This window comes from Xenopus laevis, chromosome 5S (assembly GCF_017654675.1).
Source record: "Xenopus laevis strain J_2021 chromosome 5S, Xenopus_laevis_v10.1, whole genome shotgun sequence".
In the NCBI taxonomy this organism is placed as follows: Eukaryota; Metazoa; Chordata; class Amphibia; order Anura; family Pipidae; genus Xenopus; species Xenopus laevis.
In genome coordinates this window covers 53,049,397-53,071,719 of record NC_054380.1, presented here as the reverse complement: position 1 = coordinate 53,071,719, position 22,323 = coordinate 53,049,397, and the positions used below count along the sequence as shown (strand labels likewise).

Below are 22,323 nucleotides of genomic sequence, written 5' to 3'. Positions count from 1 at the left end.
GATTTGTGGATTAACATTTTATTTGCCAGACAGTGTTTATGGATGTGTGTTTTTTATACTAAAAAACTGATAGCACACAGGGCTGGGGATGCGCTTCTCTCAGCCTGCATTTATGTATGACCAATCCCCTCTGTATGTGCCTGTGTATTTTTGAAGGCTGATAGAAGCGAATCTGATTATTGCCGATTTCTCATGATGTACTTTGAAAATGTAGTAAGGTACTGCTGGGAGTTAGAAATCTGCATTAAACTATACATATTTACTATACATATTTTACATATATACTGGTGCATTTGGGAGTCATCAGACTTTCCAAATCATTTGTATTTAAGTACATACAATGTTTATAGTATCAGAGCTGGAAAGGTAGTAGAAACATGTGCCTAGGGCCTGGCTTATTCTTCTACCCACATTACCCTAGGTTTGCCCCTTTTCTAAGTCTGGTACACCAAATCACCTTTGTTCTATGAGAGATTGCCACCTAGCAACAGCTGATGGGTTAAGCGTCAGCCTCCTGAAGATACGCTGGAAAAATTTATTTTAACACTACATCCATGTTTTAGCATTTCCCTTCCGACATGCTTGTGCCTTTAAGATGTGGGAGCAAGCACAGGTCTGCTCAGTGCTGATTGGACATCAGAGGAAGGGGATTAGCTGAACGGGGAAGTTAGATTTTTTTACCTCAGCGTTCATGGAGGATGCAGTTTGTTATTCTGCTACAAACTCCGTGGGGCTTCCACCTCAGTTTCCTTCCAAATATCACAAAAAATGGAAGGTGCAATCTCCTTTATATTCTAAACATAAGGAGAAACATTTTTCTCTTTCCTGAGAAAAAAGAGTGATGTTAGACTCTGCTTTATTTTCTCCTCATTTGACTGCCCTGAAGAGGGTTCAGTCCCACAGAGGTACTCCTTAGATGGAAAAAGGAGTCTTTAAATGTAAAGATATCTCTTCTCCGGTTGGAGTTAAATCAAGAGTATCTTAAGGTTCCACTCTCAGTAAAGAGGCCTGTTTGGGTTGCTCTAGTGGTAACCCTGCTCCCTGTAGGAGGTCTGTCTCTACAGGCAATGATTCCCAGTAGTGTGACGCAGCATCCATTCATAAACTTATTGTCTGGGAATCAGTAATGTTATGTGAATGGATAAATTGCAAATGTCCTCAGCGAATTTGCATCTGAAATCTTTCACATAAGTGTCCAGCCAATGACAGGATGTGAATGGCTCAAAGTAAACTGCTAATCTGCATGAGTTTGCAAGACAAATAACATTCCTGTTAATGCTAATGGAGGATGTTATACCTTCATTTGTGACAAATCCATTGGCATTGTCATTTCATGTCTCCCTGATAAAGGTAGATAATATATTATTGTACAAATGTATTTTTTGCATATTTTCCTGATATGCTGAAATCAATTGCACACTACATTTACCCACCTCAGCTGGGTTACCAGGCTTAACCAACAAATATAATGGCTCAATTTCTTTCAACCTTCCACTTCAAAGTGACGAAGGCTATTGGCTCCACCCCTATTAGTCAATGTGGAACAAGAAGGCCTAGATAAATTCTTGCCATGAAATAATTCCAAACTGGCAATTTGTGGATTCTGGCAGATGCCAGAGGGGCTGCTATAAGATGCCATAGACAGTCACCATTGACTGGGCATGTGAGGGCTGTTTGGGCCTCTGTATACCTGAAATGGCAGCGCCTTTTTGACTCCCAGTCTAGACCTGTTAGTAACTCATTACTTCCTAATTAGCTCTAGAGAGCAGCTCTATTTATTGGCCAAACCTTTAAAAATGTGACCAGCCTAAGAAGGTTTCACCACAGTTGTGCTAGCTGACCTAGCCTGCAAATCTGCCCTTATGCTACATCCTCCCACAAGTTTGTGTCAAATTTCATCCAAGAAAGGAGGGCTGGACATAAGGCTAAGAAATCATTTGCGGACATTAATACTAAACCTCACTTTATGTTGCACTTTAGTAAATATGGTTGTTTTAAAAGAGTCTAGGACACAATACACAACTAAAGCACTGTGGGGCAAATTCACTAAGATGTGAAGTTGCGCCAGGCGCAACTTCGCCAGGCGTAGTTTCGCCAGGGCTCCGCAAATTCACTAAAATCCGAAGTTGCGCACTGGGGCAGCGTAAGGTTGCGAAGTTGCGCTAGCGTTGATTCGCTATATAAAGTAAAGTTACGCTAGCAAAGGCTAATTTGCATACGGCGCGAAATTCAAATTTCAATGGAGGAAGGGGAGCCCCAAAAAAATTTCGATCTTTTTCAGCCTATCAGCCATCATGTAGAAAACACGCCAGCGTTTTTTGGGTGTTAGAAAAAAAATTTACTTTTTTTTAAACAATCCCTATCTACTCTATTGCGCTTCGCCAGGTCTGAGGTCGCGAAGGAAGTCTAGCGTAAAAGGTAGCGTTCAGTACACTGCGCAAGTTAGTGAATTTGCGTTGTTTCGTCGCTAGCGAAAATTCGCCTGGCGTAAGGTTGCGAAGTAACACTAGCGAAACTACGCCAGCGTTCGTTAGTGAATTTGCGCAGTAGCGAAAATGCCAAACGCTAGCGAATTAACGCTAGCGTTCGGCGCTTCGTATCTTGTCCGCGCTATATAAATAAATGATGATGATAACTTCCGTTCTGCCATTGTCACCTTCTCTAAGAAGAGATCAGGGAAGGCTATGCATTGGTTAATCATAACATCAGATCCCTGATTATTCAGGATAGTAAAAAATGGGTCTGCCCCTTTTTTATTACTGATATTTCCTGTAAATCTATCTGTATGGCACCCCTCTTGTACATAATACATCTTATTAAATGAGGTAACTTTAGGAAATCCCAAAGAGGAGATCTCTTAAATAGAAGCTTGGTCGCTTCCCTGTTTTTTGTGGAAAAGATAAGAAAGGTCATCTTCAGAAAGTGCTGAATGCAAAAATGTATATTATTATCTGCACCCAGGCAACCTGTTGGACATGTCATGTGCATGCACCTCCTTGTTGATAGATAGAGATATATATATATCAACAGTATAGTGCAATTCAGAATAAAAACAACAGATCTTCCATCTATTATTCATGCTACCCAATGAGCAAGAGTAAAAATTGCCATTAGGCAACACACCCCACAGAAAGCTACTTAGCTTCTATTGGAATATATATCTTTACATATAGTATGTCATGTTATTGACCTCTCAAACACCCATTACTTTCTCAAGGATTGTAAAAGCAGTAGTGGATCAACTACACCAATGGGCATTTTTTTTATCTGTGTTTTTATCTGTGTTACTGGGATAATCTTTCAGTATTCGATCATTCCAGAGGGTCCTTGATAACTGTAGATCAGATCAACAGCAGCCATTTATGGAGCACAGTTGTAACACGTTGACTGTCGCTCTTAATCTTAATACATAGTTACAAGATTCTAGAGGCAATTCAAATCACTCTAAAAGGCTTGTGGCAAGCATTGCCTATCTTCTAGAGCTAGCCCAGTCCTCCACAAAGACATTCTGCAGTGCAGAGATTTCCAAGTTCTCTTGAACTTTCTAATAAATGAGTGAGGCTGGGGAAGGAATATATAGAATCTAGATACTGGAGTCAAAACAAAATGAAACAAACACATAGCAAATGTGACAGTCCCCTTCCCTCATGGACGGAACACATTGTAGTTCCAAGCAATATATCAGTCAGTTTGGAGGGGGTCCTGGTCTTCAATACAGAACAATACCACATACATTTACTAGAACTCATGGCTGTCAGATTAGCAGTTGTATTGTGCTTTCTCCAAATCCAACCATAGAACTTTCAGACAATAAAGTTGTATCTTTTCTATGCTAAGAAGCAGTTTTGCTTTAAAGCCAGATCATTGAAATAAACATATTCTTCATATCCAAAAGACATACCAGTAATGCAAGAGAAATAGCAGTCAGACCATCTATAGACTTATATTATAAATATATGGTGTATATGGCACACTACAGTAAATGTAGTCTCCCTCCACGAAATTCTATTTTGAGATTCCCTCAGCTTCAGGGAAATAAATTTAATTGCACCATCATCATTCCAAGCCAAAAATGTGTTTTAGGCTATTATACCACGTGTCTAGTACAGACAAAGAGTTTTATATCTACTGGCAATTTCTGTCAGGCCTTTGTGCTTATCATAACATTGATTCACAGAGCACTTGTGAACATATATCAAGACAGGGCAACAGATGTAGTTATAAAATGTCCATTTAACTTTCCAAGATGCGGTATCAGATCTTACTAGTGCATCATGGTCTAAAAGTTCCCTCATGTTTACAACAGAATACCTTCATGCCCTAGGTGTTTCTACAGAAATTAACCTACTCATGATTGTCAGCCCCTTAAAGGGTTAGATATTTGAACTTTCACTTCCCTTTCTTCAGCTAAGGATATTGTGCCCAACATATCCAGTTTATCTTACCTTATTATTTAACTTGGGTCTTGCATACTGATACTGATACTGAAACGTATCATTCTGCAAAGGATTTATTATATCAGCAAGTTACAAAACATTGCTTGTAGAACTAACTGTAAGGAATCTCTACAGAGGCTAATCTATCCTCGCTATGGATACATACACACAGGACTTAAGTTCTCTCTCCTATGAAAGGTGTTTAATAACCCTACAGATTTGAGCTCATTGTCCATTAAATTTGCTTGTCTTCTATCCACAGTTTATCAGCAATAAAAACAGTACTCTAATTTCTGGGCCTTTGTTATGAGGGATCACATTTGTTATGAGTTATAACATTATCCTTAGAGGATCACACAGATTTTTTGCAGTGTGGTTGAATTAGACATAATTTAAGACTCCGATCATTGCCTTGCCATATTTATAAGCCTCTTAATTTATTTACACAATGTATTCCTTAAGAGGAAATATTACATATTATTAATAACTTACAAATAATATCACAAGATTATTAATTTATTTTGATGTTGATACATCCCATTCAAGGAAAATTCCTTTTGAAGATCCACAACAACCAAGGCTACCCTAAGATGTCTCTACCTTATTATTTTAATATAGTAGCATTGTGGCATGCTTGACATAATGAGACATTCATAAAACAACTACTAGATATGTGGTATTCTCCCATAAGCTGTTGCTAGGTGGCAATCTCCCGTAGAACAAAGAAGTGTTTGCAGGAATCTATGACCTGCAAACAACATTTGTTCAAGGGATAACATTGCCACCTAGCAACAGCGCCCACCCGTGTCCCGCCCTTAAATTGCAACATGTAATTCCTTCCGGAAATTCCTAGTAGTTGTGATTTAGTGGATTTTTCTTCCTTTCCCTCTTGTCGTAAAATAAAATTTTGGGAAGAAGTTGGATTATAAATCCAAAATCACAGAGGACAAGAAAGGATGTTACTTCCATCACTCTGGATGTGCCTAATGTGTCTTTAACCAAATTGATTGGGTTCATTCATAGTGAATGTTATAATACAGGTAGCTAGATGTTTGTTATAAATGATTTAGTTCCAGAAACTATAGCCATATTGTCTGATACTTCCACCCTGAGATGATGTATCTATTTCTCAACAACATTTATTGTTACAACTTTCATTTAGTTTATTGGACAACTAAGGCTTAAACTGCATCTTGTCACTTAATATTTCTTATTATCTCTGCTTTTATCAAAGAGCATTCCCTTATCCTTAGGATTGCCATCCACAGACTCCCGGGAAAAAAAACTAACTTCCCTGTTCAGCTAATCCCCTTCCTGTGATGTCACACTGCTCCTCACTGTCCAATCAGCACTGAGCAGACCTGTGCTTGCTCCCACATCTTAAAGGCACACGCACGTCAGAAGGGAAATGCTAATACGTGGATGTAGCGTTAAAATAAATTTTTCCAGCGTATCTTCGGGAGGCTGTTGCTTAACCCATCAGCTGTTGCTAGGTGGCAATCTTATCCCTTGAACAAATGTTGTTTGCAGGTCATAGATTCATGCAAACACTTCTGGCTTACAGTTGCGATTTTGTCTCTCTGTGGGGGAATATGTAGTGTATGGGTCTGATTTTTCTGATGTGTTGGGGGGGGGGTACGGTGGAGCATTACATGGGGGTGATCAGGGGAGAAGGTGTGCCTTTGTCACCCTCACATGTAGGCCCAACACTATCTAGTAAATATCCTTACATTATGAAAAGTATTTACTTTTTGCATTTTTCTTTATTTAGAGCCTAGTGGAATTACAAAAAAAACTTTAAAAACTCAGGTTGTCCTAAAAAATATTCCAGGCATAATGAATTGCTACAGGTCTCTCTGATCAGTTTAGGAGTGCTGCCAAGATCTGTTGCAGTCCCTATAAAAAAAAAATCAGTGGCACAACTACTAGGAGTGTGCAGGAGGTGCACCCAGGCCCACAATAGGCAATATTGTAAACAGGGGAATTTTTCCAGTGTATGTGCTCAGAGGGCAAGGGAGTGGAAGTTTGGAGGGGAGCTGATTAGTTATTTAAACTACTACTTATTTCAACTACTTATTTTATTACTTATATTACGAGACCTGTTGTTAATGCTGGGGAACCAAGACTTTTGCAACATTGTTTAAGAAGTACTAACTAGGAGTTAAGACAATACTATAACTTTAAAAGCACTGAACATCTTAAATAAATATATATAAGAAAGATGCTTAGAATAAGGTTTTCTTTTATTAGGCGCATTTTTATTTTGGGATTAACTTTAAGCCAAAGGGGGCTCATTTTTAAACACTGGGCAAATGTGCACCTGGGGCGGGCAGTAGCCCATAGCAACCAGTCAGTGACTGGCATTTTACAGGCAGCTGCAGGCTGAACTTTGAAAGCAAACACTTAATTGATTATTGTCCAGGTGCAGATTTGCCCAGTGTTTATGAATGCGCCCCAAGAACTGTACATTCTTAGTAGGTTGTAGCATTTCGGTAATTTCATAGTTTGAGATTTTTAGTAGTAGCCCACACAATCTGAATAGAACAATGTGTTTCAAACCAGGAATATCAAGTCCTGGTGTGACATGAGTTCTACAGAGCCTGCCTATCACAGAGTATAATCTATGACTAAGCATACATGAGATTTGGCAGTTTGGCACAATCAACACACAGAAAACAAAGGGGTTCTGTTTCAACATGGCAGCACCTATGAAGCACTTTTTACATGTAGGATATTTTCTAATCCGTTTCAGATATAGACAAAAACAGCTGACTAAAGGGTTAAACGAAGGAGGCAAAAGATAAATATTACTTACGTCTCAAGGTGACAGGTCCTCTTTAAGATAAATGTCAGTGTCTATTTTCATATCTGAACTAAACTCAATCAACAGAAGGTTAAATATGACTTGAAAGGTAACATCCAAACATATATTGGTGGGTGTAACTATAGCTGAGCCAATGTTCAGTCTCCATCTACTTTAGCGCGGTCATAGTGTAAACGTTTGGTATAACCTGTAACATAAGCTAGCGTAAAACCCTAGATATACAAAATTAAACTGAAGTATTTGTTGTACAAGTATGGGTTTAACCTTCTATGTTACACTAAACTCCACACATTTGTTATGTTCAACTATAACTGCCCGTAAATTCTCAGCATAGATTGTCAAATTGCCTGGTAATGCAAAAAGAACTTAGAAAGATTTAGGCCTATAGTTAACGGTATAGACATTAATATAGTACGTCGGCTATTCCAGCCAGTGAGTAAGTATTTGTCTTACATAAGCAATTATGGTGGATTCGGAGGGTAAGAGCTGTTATCCGATGGAGTCGCGTCTTGTTGTTTTGGCGCCATGTCTATGAGAGGGTCATCCGGGTACTTACTCCAATCTTGTATATCTATTGTTGGTAGGCCCAAATTAAGAAAGAAAGAAGACAAGTCTGCCGGTTCCCTTAATGTATATGTTTTCCCACCTTTGTGTGCCATCAGCACGAAAGGGAATCCCCACTTGTAGGATATATCTCTATCTTTTAGCAGTTGTACGACATTCCGCATGCGTCTTTGAAGCACTGTGGTATATGCCAGATCCTGGTATATTTCAATAGTGTCACTCTCCAGACGTACCGCTTTGATTTCCCTGGCTTTGTGGAGTATAGCTTCTTTAGTTGAGAAATTATGAAAAGCACATAAAACATCTCGGTTTATTCAGCCGGCTCCCACTTACTCTGTGTAGCCTGTCAATTTGTATTTCTGAGCCTTTATCCTGTCTCAACAGTTTGTTAAAAAGGTCAGATAAAATTTGTCGCAGCCCTGCATTATCCACATCCTCCGTCACTCAGCGTATGCGAAGATTGCAGCGACAGCTTCTATTTTCTGCGTCATCTAGGAGGCGACCCAGATTAACCCTTTCATTGCCAGCCAATTTGGCCAAGTTGGAACTTCTATTGCCAGACCGTTTTTGAACATTTTTTGCACTTTCACTTTCCTGGGGGGGGGGGTCTTTTAGTTTACCCACGAAAACAAGGTATTGTTTTTCTAAGGACAACCTAAGCTTTCAAAATATGCTAGAATTGTGTTGTCATTCCACTCCTGTAAAAAGATATGGGCTTCTAAGTGTATAATAAAAAATAAAAAAAACAGTTCCACATGATACAAACGCATATATCAGAAGCATAATTTATTAGCAGTAAACTACCAAGTTTCCAAAACACTGCTCCACAAAACTGCATACATCTGATTTCAACAGTAGGTTTACCCTAAAAAACTACCACTTATTGGAAAGAACAAATTCTAACTAGTTCAAAATGGGAAAATATATATTTGTACTCCAAACTACCAAGTTGCCGGGAAGCCATGCAACCAGAAAATAAATTGGATAAAGAGCTGGGATAGTTCCACCGCTGAGGGAAGTTTCTGCAATGGGAGAAATGTGCCATCTTGCTAAAGCGGTCAATAACTACCCAGATCACAGTGTTTCCTCTTGAGGGTGGAAGCTCTACAATGAAGTCCATTGCTAAATGAGTCCATGGACGAGAGGAGATGGGTACAGGTTGTAATAACCTGCTAGGGAGAGTATGGCTAGCCTTGGAAGTGGTACAAATAGTACAGGCAGCCTTTGACGTCTTTACGGATAGTCGGCCACCAGACTAGGCGTCGTAACAGCTCAAGAGTCTTTTCAGGACCAGGATGTCCAGCTTGCTTGGAACAATGAGTCTGTTGAAGGATCGGCAGGAGAAGCTCAGAGGGTACAAATGCCATTCCAATGGGGGTATCGGTAGGAGCAGAAGATGGGCCAGCCAAGATTTGTTCAGCAAATTGAGGGAACAGAGATGCAATAATTTTGGCAGGAGGAATAATTGGTTCCTACCTTTCAGGAAGATGATCCACGGGAGTGAAGCTTAGGGATAGAGCATCAGCTTTCCGATTCTTTGAGCCAGGGAGATAAGTCAAAACAAAGTTGAAGCGAGAAAAGAAGAGAGCCCACCTTGCCTGTCATCTAAGTTTTTATGGTCAGTATAGATAGTGACCGGGATCGAAGATCCTTCAAGAAGGTAATGCCACTCCTCGAGAGCAAGCTTTACTGCCAAGAGTTTACGATTCCCAACGTCGTAATTCTGCTCTGCTGGAGAGAATCTTTTGGAGAAGTAAGCACAAGGATGTAGTTTCCCATCAGCAGGATGTCTTTGGGACAGGATAGCGCCAGCTCCAACTTCAGAAGCATCCACCTCAATGAAAAAGGGTAACACTGGATCTGGATGTCGGAGGACAGAGGCTGAGGTGAAAGCATCCTTCAGGGACTGAAATGCTTCTACAGCTGAAGGGGGCCAAGAGTTTGGTCTACCCCTTTTCAGATGAGGGCAAGGATAGGCGCAATGCGAAAGGAGAACCCTTTGATGAACTGTCAGTAGTAATTTGCAAACCCTATGAATCTTTGTATAACCTTGGTGCTCAAAGGAAGGGGCCACTCCTGAATTGCGGACACATTGGCAGGATCCATCTCAAAACCCTCTGAAGAGATGATATAGCCAAGGAAAGGAATCTTGGCCACTTCGAAGACGCACTTCTCAATTTTGGCAAAGAGGGATTTCTTCCTCAAACGAGAGAGTACCTCCTTCACCTGGAAGCGATGACTTTCCAAGTTCTTAGAGAAGATTAAGATGTCATCAAGGTACACGACCACGAATCTTCCTAAGAGATCCCCGAAGATGTCGGTCACGAACTCTTGGAAGACGGCGGGGGCATTGCAGAGACCAAAGGGCATCATGAGGTATTCGTAGTGCCCATCCCAAGTATTGAATGCCGTCTTCCATTCAACCCCTTCACGAATGCGGATTAGGTTGTATGCCCCTTTCAGTTGGTCAAATAGTTCTGCGTTCAGAGGCAAAGGGTATCGATTCTTAACTGTAATCTTGTTAAGTCCACGATAATTTATGCAGGGACGCAGATCACCGTCCTTTTTCTCCCTGAAGAAGAAGACAGCTCCTGCCGGAAAGGTAGAAGGACGAATAAATCCCCGCTGGAGATTCTCCTGGATATAGTCTCCTGGAGGTCTCTGCAGGAGAGAGGGGATAGGTGCGACCTCTGGGAGGCATGGCTCCAGGAAGGAGATCGACGGGACAATCGTAGTGACGATGAGGAGGGAGAAACTCTGCAGACTTTTTACAGAAGACGTTGGAGAATTCCTTGTAGCAGGAAGGCAGGGCTTTCAGATCTGTCGATGAGATAGTCACCCGGTGGAGGGGATTAGCGGGAAGACGATGTTCTTGACAGTACGGACTCCAACGAGAGATCTGCCCGAAGACCAATCAATGGAGGGGTTATGTAGACGAAGCCAGGGTAGACCCAAGACGACAGGAACGGAAGGGCAGGAAATAATCAGGAACAATAACTTTTCTTTATGTAAAGTCCCAACCTGCACAACTCCCCTGTCGTCATGGAAATTATCTCGGACGTAAGTGGCCTGTCGTCAATTGCTGTAAACCGTAGGGGAGTGGTCAATGGATACAAGGGAACCTCCATATATTTAGCAAAAAGAGCATCCATGAAATTCCCGGCAGCCTCTGAATCGATGAAGGCAGAGCCAACAATAGTCTTAGTGGTCAGACGAATCTCTAAAGGCAGAAACCTGTGAGAGTTCTCTTGGGATTTTGGAGTAATGCCACCCACATGTCTTCCCAGGTTTACCTTGAAGAAGAGGACCCTTTGGCTTCACAGGGCAGGAGTTGGCAAAATGAGATTGACCACCACAATACAGACATAGGCCTGCCAAACACCTCTGGAGCTTTTCCTGTTCAGAGAGACGTGCCCTTCCGATTTGCATAGGTTCCTCCGGATGAATAACAGAAGACTGCTGATCTAACGGAGGTAACGGGTCTTTGGAAATGGGGAGCCAACTTAGGTTGGAACCTCTTGATACTGTCCTTATCCGCCTGATGCTCTCTTTGCCGAATGTCCACCTTGACAGCCAAAGCAATAAGGTCTTCCAGCAGTGTAGGCAATTCACGGGAGACCAGTTCGTCTTTAAGGCGAATAGAGAGCCCATTATAGAAGGCAGCATGGTAGGCTTCGTTGTTCCAACCAGTCTCTGCAGCAAGTGTACAGAATTCAATAGCATATTTAGCAACACTGCGACTCCCTTGGTCGAATCTGAAACAGCTGTAAGGAAGCAGTTAACTCGACCAGGAGAATCAAACACTGTTCGGAACTCTTGGAGGAAAGCCTTGGCATCATCAATTAGAGGAGATTCCTTCTCCCAGTGCGGAGATGCCCATTCGAGCGTTTTCCAAGCCAGACGAGTAATTATAGATCCCACCTTGGCTCGCTCTGACTCAAATTTTGTGGGTTGCAGAACAAACTGGATCTGGCACTGGTTCACAAAACCATGACATGCTTGGGGATCTCCACTATAAAGAGGAGGTGCCGGAATACGTCGACCAGTGAAGGAAGAATGTGAAGCAGTGATTGGAACTGGCGTAGGTGTTGCTGGCGTGAGAATGGATAGTTTTTCTAGAATCACCTCCAGCGCTTGTCCGAAATGGGATTGCCGAGCTTCGAATGTCTCCATGCGAGAATGCAGACCACGAAAAGCCCTACCAAAATCAGGCTGAGCTTCATCAGTGGGGTCCATGTCAGGGGGCCTATCGGCTCCCAGCTGGGAGTAGTCTGGACCAAGGAGGAAGGTTTAGGGTTAAAAGTCCAAGAGCGCAGTACAGGAGGGTTCAAGGTAAGATGAAATTCAAATTCAGGCAAAAGTTCAAAGGCAGACAGAATGAATGAAGAATCCAGGTACAGGCAAAGGTCAAAGTCCAATAATCAGTAAATCAGGAATAATAGCACCCAGGAACGCTAAACAAACAAGTCCTATATTTGGGCATCGAACCGGCATCCTTTTATTTGAATATGGAGCCTGTTTGTGATGTCATTGCGCTGGCACCAATTCATGGCGTCATCACGCCGGCGCCCCTACCAACATGGCGGCCATGGGCACCGCCATCTTGGATGCTACGGAGACGCAGAGAGGAAAGATGCGCTGAGCGGTCCTGACAATTTATCAGCAGTATCTTTGGAATATTAGCAACTATTGTATCAATTCGAACAGCTGCCTTTAATGAAACTCAGGGAATCTGCTCAGCAGGGCTAAATATAACAACTAAATGTATCAATTTACATCACCTCTAAACTAGCCACTTTTGTGTTGATTTTAAAAGAAGGCAAGCCCCCTGAAAATTGGGGGTCATATAGGCCGATATCTCTCCTTAATTCTGAGTTAAGATCTTGGACAAAATACTAGCAAGTTTTTAGGGGATGTGGTTGGGTCCGGGGAGATAAAACAATTTGCACAGCTGAAGGAAGACTTTGGCCTGCAAAACCATATGCTCTTTAGATCCTTACAATTATGTCACGCGCTATCAGCTCAGTTTCCAGAAGGAACCCCAGTGGTAGTGGAGACTACTCTATAAAAATATCTGAGACACTCTGAACTTGTGAGGTCGCTTAGTTGGTTCTGTGCCCTTCTTCTGCGGGATGACTTTGATCCGCTCCAACATTTCTGCCAGAAATGGCAGCCTGAGTTTCCCCAGTTGAATGATGGGGACTGGAAAGAGATTCTGAGTCAAATTCCTGACAAAATACTAGCAAGTCACCTGAAACTGGCAAATGAACATCTGGTCCACCCAGACCAAACAGGCTTTATGCAGAACAAAGGCACGGATATTAATATTAGATGCCTGTACACTAATATTTCGGCCAATCATCAGAATGTGGGTGAGAGAATTGTGGTATCCTAGATACCAAAAAGGCCTTCAATACTATAGAGTAGCCCTACCTGTGGCAGCTCCTATCTCGGTTTGCGACATGGCCCCCTATTACAATGGGTAGATAGTTTTAGATACCTTGGGAAAGAAATACACAAAGACACAAAAAAATATGTTGACCTTAATCTGGCCTCTATCGTTAGATCTCTCAAACTTAAAGTGCATAATTGGGCAAATCTGCCTTTATCGCTACCTGGGCTGGTATATGCTTGGTGGTAGCTGAATCCCAATCCAAACATTCAAGCGGTGGTTCTTGAGGCAGGGATACTCTCCTCATTCGAGGCTCTGGCCAATCAGTCGCATAGGGGACTAGCCTCAATATATAATCTCACAACAAGTATAAAAAAAAAAATGGTGGTGTCTCCTTGCCGTAAGAAAAATCAGTGGTCCAAGTGATCCCCTCTGTGGGGGAATGACACTCTGACACATTTAAGGCAGTTGCCTGATGCTGCCACCTGGGCAGCAGTGGGGATTAAGTTTTTAGGGGATGTGGTTGGGTCCGGGGAGATAAAACAATTTGCACAGCTGAAGGAAGACTTTGGCCTGCAAAACCACATGCTCTTTAGATCCTTACAATTATGTCACACGCTATCAGCTCAGTTTCCAGAACCCCAGTGGTAGTGGAGACTACTCTATAAAAATATCTGAGACGCCCTGAACTTGTGAGGTCGCTTAGTTGGTTCTGTGCCCTCTCCTGCGGGATGACTTTGATCCGCTCCAACATTTCTGCCAGAAATGGCAGCCTGAGTTTCCCCAGTTGAATGATGGGGACTGGAAAGAGATTCTGAGTCAAATTCCTGAGACTAATATCTCTTGTAGAGATAGGTACATTCACACAAAGTTTCTTAACCGTGTATACCAGACACCTCACAGACTGGACCAGATCTATCCTGGTTGTCCTGATGTATGCCCCAAGTGTAACTGTGACCAAGGTGCTTACAGACATGTATTCTGGGACTGTCCTGAAATCCAGAGATTCTGGGCAGAAATAATGCATTATGCGGAGAATAAGCTTGGACTCCCCGAGCTTTGCTTACCGGGAATAACTGAAGGTCTTGCTTTGAACACCAGCGAACGGATATTCCTTTTGCAACTATTACATTTTGCCAAAAAAGCCATCCTGATGACTTGGAAGGCAACGGCACCTCCGACTTTAAACTTTTGGAAAAAACGAATCAACAGTGTTCTTCCCAGTCAAAAGTTAACTTACATGGCAAGAGGCTGCCCAAGGAATTTTGGGAAAATATGGAATGCCTGGTTGGGGTTGGGCCAGAATATTTAAAAGACATCTACCTTTTCCCAGCAGAAGGCAATATGGGAATTTGCATATATATTGTGAAAGGACGTGGCCTATCGATCTGTAAGGACAGAAACTGTCCAACACACATTTGTCCACGCTAGGCTGCCCAATTAGACATACCTGCGTCGACAATACTTTGAGACGCCTAAAGGAGACCCATCCCTTCCTCTCTTTCTTCCTCTGACTATTCCGAAGCTCTATCTCTTTGATACTTTCTCTTTCTTCTTTTCTATATAAATGGATATTAAAACTGCAATAAAGAAAATCTGTTAAAAAAAAAAAAAGGTATCAATTTAAAACATTGAGTCACAACCCATCCTCCCAGAGAGGCTTCAGAACAGGGGTCCCCAACCTTTTTTGAACTGGGGACCGGTGGCAAAAATTTTTTTTCCTTGCAAGGACTGGGGGGTGGGGTCAGCAGGGGCTGGGGTTGGCAGCAAATTTGGACCCGCCGGCATCCAATTTCGGGTCTCGCCGGCGTCCGATTCAACACGCCTCGTTTTTGCGCACTGAGTTCAGCAGCCCAGTGCTGGAGTGTCCATGGCCTGGGAGGTTGGGGACCCCTGCTTTAGAAGGTGAAAATTAAACTTTACACTTCAATATTAGAAAAATGGTCACATAAAGAAAATAGAAACTAATTGGAAACTATCTTTATTTCTGAAACCTAATGAACTAAAAAGAGTTTTTTTTATTAAACAAATTTTTTCATGTGATTAGAGTTTCATTTAATGAGTCTCTCAGTTTTGGGATTATGCCACAAGGGTCACTGCAGTAACTGAACCTAGATAAGAAGAGAACTCAGCCTTGGATGCTGCTTCAGTCTTTCAAAGGCTCATAGATAAGTAGCTAGACTTTAGTTAAGGTGGCCTAGTCAGCTGTGATCTTCACAGAATGTTTGTATGACATATAAACTGTTATATTGAGGGTAGTTGGTGATCCAGCCAATCAATGCCGCCTAATTTCCTGTTAGTATTTATTTATTTATCTATTTTTGTTTCAGGTAAGCAGATTAGAACAAAGCTTTCTCAAGCCTTTAACCACTGGTTAAACGTTCCAGATGATAAAATACAGGTATTCCATTTTAAACTTAATATATTTAGTAGTTAGCACCCACATAACAAATCTGTATAGGGATGTGTAGGAGTGTGTATGGATATATATATATATATTTATATGCAGAGGAGCAGTGGCCTCATTTTAACCTCCTACTACGTGGAATATTAAGACAATTGTTCAGTGTAAAAATAAAAACTGGGTAAATAGGCAGTGCAAAATAAAAAAAATGTTTTTAACATAATTTGCCAAAAATGTAATCTATAAATGCTGGATGTCTAACATAATGTCATGAACCCAATTTCCTGCCTTGCAGTTCTCTTATTGGTTACCAGTCATTGACTTTAGGGGTGTGGACATATGGGTCATAATCATTTGCTTTTGAATCTGACTTGTGTGCTAAAGCAACCAAAATGAACAGATCGGCAGTTATTCATGGAGTATGGGGACATGCTATGCTGTCTCAAACAACGTATGGTGAATTTCCCTCCTTGCAGTGCGTTGTGCAGCAAGTGGAATCACCTGAAGATATCAGCCCTGGATGGAACAGAGGGCATCCAGAGAGACCAGTAATTTCCTCCTTGCTTACATACAGCAAGTGGAATCAGTGCACACCATGGTGTTGGTAGGCCCAATACCATTAAGCAGCATTTGTATTAGAGTAAAAGGTATGCTGTGCTACCTATTATTACTCCCTATGTCCAAAGGTGAGAGTAAAAAGAACTACAGTTTCTTACAATTACTCCCTTAAAGCGACCAGTCTGGTACCTGGTTTTGGCGCATTTTCTCACAGAGCTTCTAGCACCATGTGTGAGAGACCCACAAAGAGGGCAGAAAAAGTGTTGAAATGCAAAGAATGCAAACACACCTTAAGGAGATCCGAACACAATTATTGTTCTGACTGTACCCCAGCAGAGGCACATTTTCAACACATACCCTATTCTAAAGGAACAGGGCAAGTTATGTTATAGACCGCCCAAAGTTGATTTGGCTGTTGCACACCTATCAAAACAAACTGCTCTCCGAACAGAGGAAGCATCTTTTAAAGATCCCATGGATAAAAAGGAGGAATCAGCTCTAAAAGTGCCTATATACAATCAGCAGCAATTTTCCACCAGGAACTGCAGCTGTGGGACTGGCACATAAAGCCCAAGAACTAATGTCTCAACCACCTGATTCAGATGACAACAATTAGCTGCAGAGGTGGAAAAATTCCATGCTACATTAGCTTTCTTAGCAGACTCAGCACTGGACATAGCTCAACTAGCGGGAAAATCCACAGCCAGTACAGTTGTTGCCAGGAGGGCTCTATGGCTGCGCCACTGGTCAGGTGACACAGTCTCAAGAAATAAACTGATCAACCTCAAATTCTCAGGAGAATCCCTGTTTGGACCAGATTTGAAACAAATCATTACAGAGGTGACAGGAGGTAAAAGCACATTTCTTCCAGTGGGGAAGAAAGTCCATCTAGAGCAAACAAATAGACCCTCTAACAAAAAGCCATGGTCTGCTCCACATTGCAGTTACCGATCCTTTCGAAACCCATCCTTTCGCAATTCCAATGCGGATCAAGGATCACAAAGGAATACACCTCAATGGCAGCAACCAATGAGGCAGGCCAGGAAACCGGATACCTCAAAATCCAACTTCTCATGACTCACCTCAACAACAGTCCCAGGTAGGCAGTTGCCTAACACAGTTCCTATCCTACTGGGAGACACATGTCACAGACCAATGGGTGCTGCAGATTATTCAATTTGGATACAAAATTCCTTTTTCAGCCCCCCCTCCTCCAAAACAATTTACTCTGTTGGTGCCCTCCCCACAAAAATGAGAAGCATTGGATCAAGCAGTTTCTTCCCTGCTGCATGCAGGAGTTATCGCCCCAGTGCCAGAACTTCAGAAGTTCCGCAGCTTCTACTCCACTTTCTTCCTGGTAAGGAAAAAAGAAGGCTCCTTCAGACCAGTCCTCAACCTAAAAAGCTTAAACAAATTAATTTCCAACCACAAGTTCAACATGGAGTCGGTACGCTCCACCATAGCCTTCATGGAAGCTGACAATTTCATGACGTCAATCGACCTGGATGCTTACCTGCACTTACCGATTCATCCAAAGTCGTAGTCTTTTCTCCGATTTGCGCTCAGAGACCAGCACTTCCAGTTCACTGCACTACCCTTTGGCCTCTGCACAGCTCCAACGGTATTAACAAAGGTCTTGGCACCAGTCATGGCACAACTACGATGCTCAGTAGTTCACATTCTACCCTACCTGGATGATTTACTAAGAGCACAGTCCATAACGCAGGCGTCTGCTGACACAGAGACCTTTATACAAGTCCTGCAGCAACACGGCTAGTTAATAAATAACTGCAAGAGCTCACTCATACCGTTACAAAAGATTTAATTTCTAGGACTAATGTTCAACTAACAACAACAAATAGTCCAACTTACAGACGAGAAGGTACAAACCCTAATCAACAGTACTCCACAAGGACAGGGCATCAGCGGCAGACTACCTCCAGCTGCTAGTTATATGGTAGCAGCACTAGAAGCAGTACCTTATGCAAGGTTCCACATGCAACCTTTACAACACAACTTCCAATGCTGGAACAAAAATCACCAAGATCTTCAACAAATCATTCCCATGCTTCCCACAAACAGACAGTTTGTACTGGTGGACAGTGCACATTTATTTGTCCCAGGGCAGAAGTTGGGCACCTCCACAGTGCAAGTTCAGATGGGGAGCAGTTTACCACACCTTCACTCTACAAGGGCGTTGGAAGAACCACAAATCAAAGCTCCCAATAAACATCCTAGAACTAGAGCTATAGTACTAGCACTTCAGGGCTTGTCCCACAGACTCCAGGGCCGCCCAGTACGAGTGCAATCGGACAATGCCATGGCGGTGGCTCATGTCAAGCGGGAAGGCACATGGAGCACACTAGCTATGCAGGAGGTAGCAAAGGTGATGATATGGCCAGAAAACACAGTCCCAGCCAAATCGGCAGTGTTCATTCCCGGAGTACTGAACTGAGAAGCAGACTTTCTCAGCAGACAAACAATAGACCACTGGCAATTCTTCCCAGGATAATTGGCAAGATAAAACAAGAACACCCCACAACCATTCTCATTGCGTCCGACTGGCCGAACAGACTATGGTGCACAGACTTAGTCAACATGTCGGTGTCCAAACCATGGCGACTGCCTCTGCAACTGGACATCCTCATGCAGGGTCCAGCCAGACACCACAACGGGGTTTTTTCACGATAAGACAGATTATTCTCCCGGCTCGAAAACCTTCCACTACAAAAGCATACCACAGAGAGTACAACTCAGGTAATCATAGTCTTCCTTACAGATGGCTTTACTGGAGGCTTTGCACTAAATACACTAAGGTCTCAGATTTCAGCCTTATCAGCACATTCAAATATCAGGTGGGCAGAAGACCCCACCATACAATGCTTTTTACAGGGATTCTTGCATGCCAGACCACCTTTTAAAGATCCTACTCCTCCTTGGGATTTACCATTAGTAATCTCCATGCAACAAAACCCACCTTTCGAGCCCATCAACTCTTGTGAGCTTAAATGGTTGTCACTCAAGGTGGCATTCCTCATGGCCATAACATCAGCTAAAAGGGTATTAGAAATGGCGTCTCTCTCTTGCAAAGAACCATGGCTGGTTATGCATCAGGATAAAGTAGTACTCAGTACCAGGTTATTACCCACCTTAAATTACAGGACAGCTTTTGGAGGTCCCCACACGTTTGCACTGACAGGAGGGCCGACTAGAGAAAAAGGGATTTTATACTCACTGGAAAATCCTTTTCTAGTAGGCCCAAACTGTGCAATAAGTCCCACTCCGGCTGATTTTAGTATGGGTCTGTGGACACAAAATTCTCTATATGTTAGTAACTGTCTCTCGACCTTCCTTCCTACTTTCCTAATACACTCCACCTCATCAAGCTTTACAAACGAACTGGCAATAGGAGGTGGTGTAGCAATTAATATACCAGGGGAGGGGTCAAGTGTCTTATTCTTCTGTCCTGCCTCCAGAGATGTGATTTACATTAACCCACACGTTTGCACTGACAGTTCTGGTCTACTAGAAAAGGATTTTCCAGTGAGTATAAAATCCCTTTATGTTGCACAGCCTATCTATTTAACTATTTTTATTTTTACACTGAACTGTTTCTTTAAATGGAAAGTTTACTTCTGATATTGTAAGTCTCCATAAAATATATCACATAAAACAGTCCATAATTAAAACACACTGTTTCATATAAATAAGGACTTTTCTTGTAAGTATTATGCAACATAGAAAAACTACCTTTGGCATGTGTATTTACTTGACTTTAATGGAACAGTGACACTAAAAATGTAAGTGTTTAAAAGTAATTAAAATATAATGTTCTATTGCCCTGCACTAGTAAATATTGTGGGTTTGCTTCACTAACAGTGAACTATAGTAGTGTTTATGAAGCAAACACATAAGTTTTATCAGAACAGGGCAAGAGCTAATTATATTTTAATTACTTTGAACCATTTAAAAATGTTGGTGCTACTGGTCCTTTAATGCATGGTAACCTTCTGATGAATTCTGATTTTTCTTATAGGTTATCATTGAAGTGACTGAGATGCTTCACAATGCCAGTTTACTTATTGATGACATCGAAGACAACTCAAAACTTCGTCGGGGCTTTCCAGTTGCTCATAGTATATATGGCATCCCATCTGTAATAAATTCTTCTAACTATGTTTATTTCCTTGGTTTGGAGAAAGTCTTAACGTTGAATCATCCAAATGCTGTACATATTTTCACACAGCAGTTACTTGAACTCCACAGGGGCCAGGGACTGGATATTTATTGGAGAGATACTTACACTTGCCCCAGTGAAGAACAGTACAAGGCTATGGTACTGCAGAAGACAGGAGGACTGTTTGGATTAGCTGTAGGACTTATGCAGTTGTTTTCAACCTATGATAAAGACTTAAAGCCGCTTCTTAATACACTTGGATTATTTTTTCAAATTAGAGATGATTATGCCAATTTAAACTCTAAGGAGTATAGTGAAAATAAAAGTTTTTGTGAAGACCTAACAGAAGGAAAGTTTTCATTTCCCACCATACATGCTATTTGGTCACGTCCTGAAAGTACTCAAGTGCAAAATATACTGCGGCAAAGGACAGAGAATGTAGATATCAAAAAATATTGTGTTCATTATTTGGAAAAGGTTGGCTCTTTTGAATACACTAGAAAAAAGCTACAAGAATTAGAAGCTGAAGCATATAAACATGTAGAATCACTAGGTGGAAACCCTCAACTGGCATCATTAATTGAGCAACTTAGCAAAATATATCAGTGATGTTTTTTCCTTTTTTATTGATTAAAATCCAGTTTGTTTATTAAATATATATTGTCTTTATTATTCAGACTTAAGAGTTCCATTTTTAGTGGTATGTAACAAAAGCTGAGCCCAAGGAAACATAAAGACAGGTTTACAATCCTTATTTAAGTGTCTGAGTACAAGAAATTAGAATATTACACTAACAATGCACAAACAATATTAAAGATAAGTAATCCAGACAATGAAGTGTGGGTGAGTGAGAATGGTGGTTCCAAAAGTTTAGCAGCATAATGAATATTTTATGGCCACAAACAAGCAGTCAATAGTAACATGTAACTGAAAATGCAGTGACAGTATGAAAAACAGGCGGGGGCGGCGGCATTGCGAACGCTGCCTCAGACGCATTAATGAAATGTGCCTAGCTGCAATTCTCAAAAACTGCTACAAAAAACTTCTGCAAAATCAAACCCTTCAAATGTGCTTTCCAGGGCTATCCGCAACTATACCTAGTACGAAAGAAACAGAACATAAAGTAGCACAACTATTTGCGGCAGCTAGTTTGTAGTCCAGAATTACCATAGCAACCAAGCACAGGTTTGAATAAGAAGCTGGAATATAATTAAAAAGAGCCTAAATAGAAAGATAAGTAATACAAAGTAACAATAACTATAAAATTGTTAAAGCAACAACTTTAAGCTGCTGGGGTCAGTGAAGAGTCAGAAGAAGCAAATCAAAACTATAAAAAGTAAGACCACTTGAAAAGTTGCAAAGAAAAGTCCATTCTATAACATACCAAAATGTAACTTAAAGGGATACTGTCATGGGAAAAAAAGATTTTTTTCAAAATGAATTAGTTAATAGTGTTGCTCCAGCAGAATTCTACACTGGAATCCATTTCTCAAAAGAGCAAACAGATTTTTTTATATTCAATTTTGAAATCTTACATGGGGCTAGACATTTTGTCAATTTCCCAGCTGCCCCTGGTCATGTGACTTGTGCCTGCACTTTAGGAGAGAAATGCTTTCTGGCAGGCTGCTGTTTTTCCTTCTCAATGTAACTGAATGTGTCTCAGTGAGACATGGGTTTTTACTATTGAGTGTTGTTCTTAGATCTACCAGGCAGATGTTATCTTATGTTAGGGAGCTGCTATCTGGTTACCTTCCCGTTGTTCTTTTGTTTGGCTGCCGGGGGGAAAAGGAGGGGGGGTGATATCACTCAAATTTGCAGTACAGCAGTTAATTGAAGTTTATCAGAGCACAAGTCACATGACTTGGGGCAGCTGGGAAATTGACAATATGTCTAGCCCCATGTCAGATTTCAAAATTGAATATAAAAAAATCTGTTTTCTCTTTTGAGAAATGGATTTCAGTGCAGAAT

General features: G+C 41.5%; 1 protein-coding gene across 5 annotated transcripts in view; it reads left to right on the top strand.

Annotated features, from left to right (window-relative positions):
- ggps1.S (geranylgeranyl diphosphate synthase 1 S homeolog) overlaps positions 1–21,009 on the top strand; it is an 85,906-nt gene extending 64,897 nt beyond the window's left edge. For 3 of the 5 annotated variants that reach the window (XM_018265355.2, XM_041564564.1, XM_018265354.2), the window contains 2 exons: positions 15,547–15,617; positions 20,215–21,009. In XM_018265355.2, coding sequence (XP_018120844.1) covers positions 15,547–15,617; positions 20,215–20,964 — 821 coding nt within the window. In that variant the 3' untranslated portion in view covers positions 20,965–21,009. The remainder of the gene's footprint in view (positions 1–15,546; positions 15,618–20,214) is intronic. The other 2 variants (XM_041564565.1, XM_041564566.1) reach the window with 1 other exon arrangement.
- Positions 21,010–22,323: the final 1,314 nt, after the last annotated feature.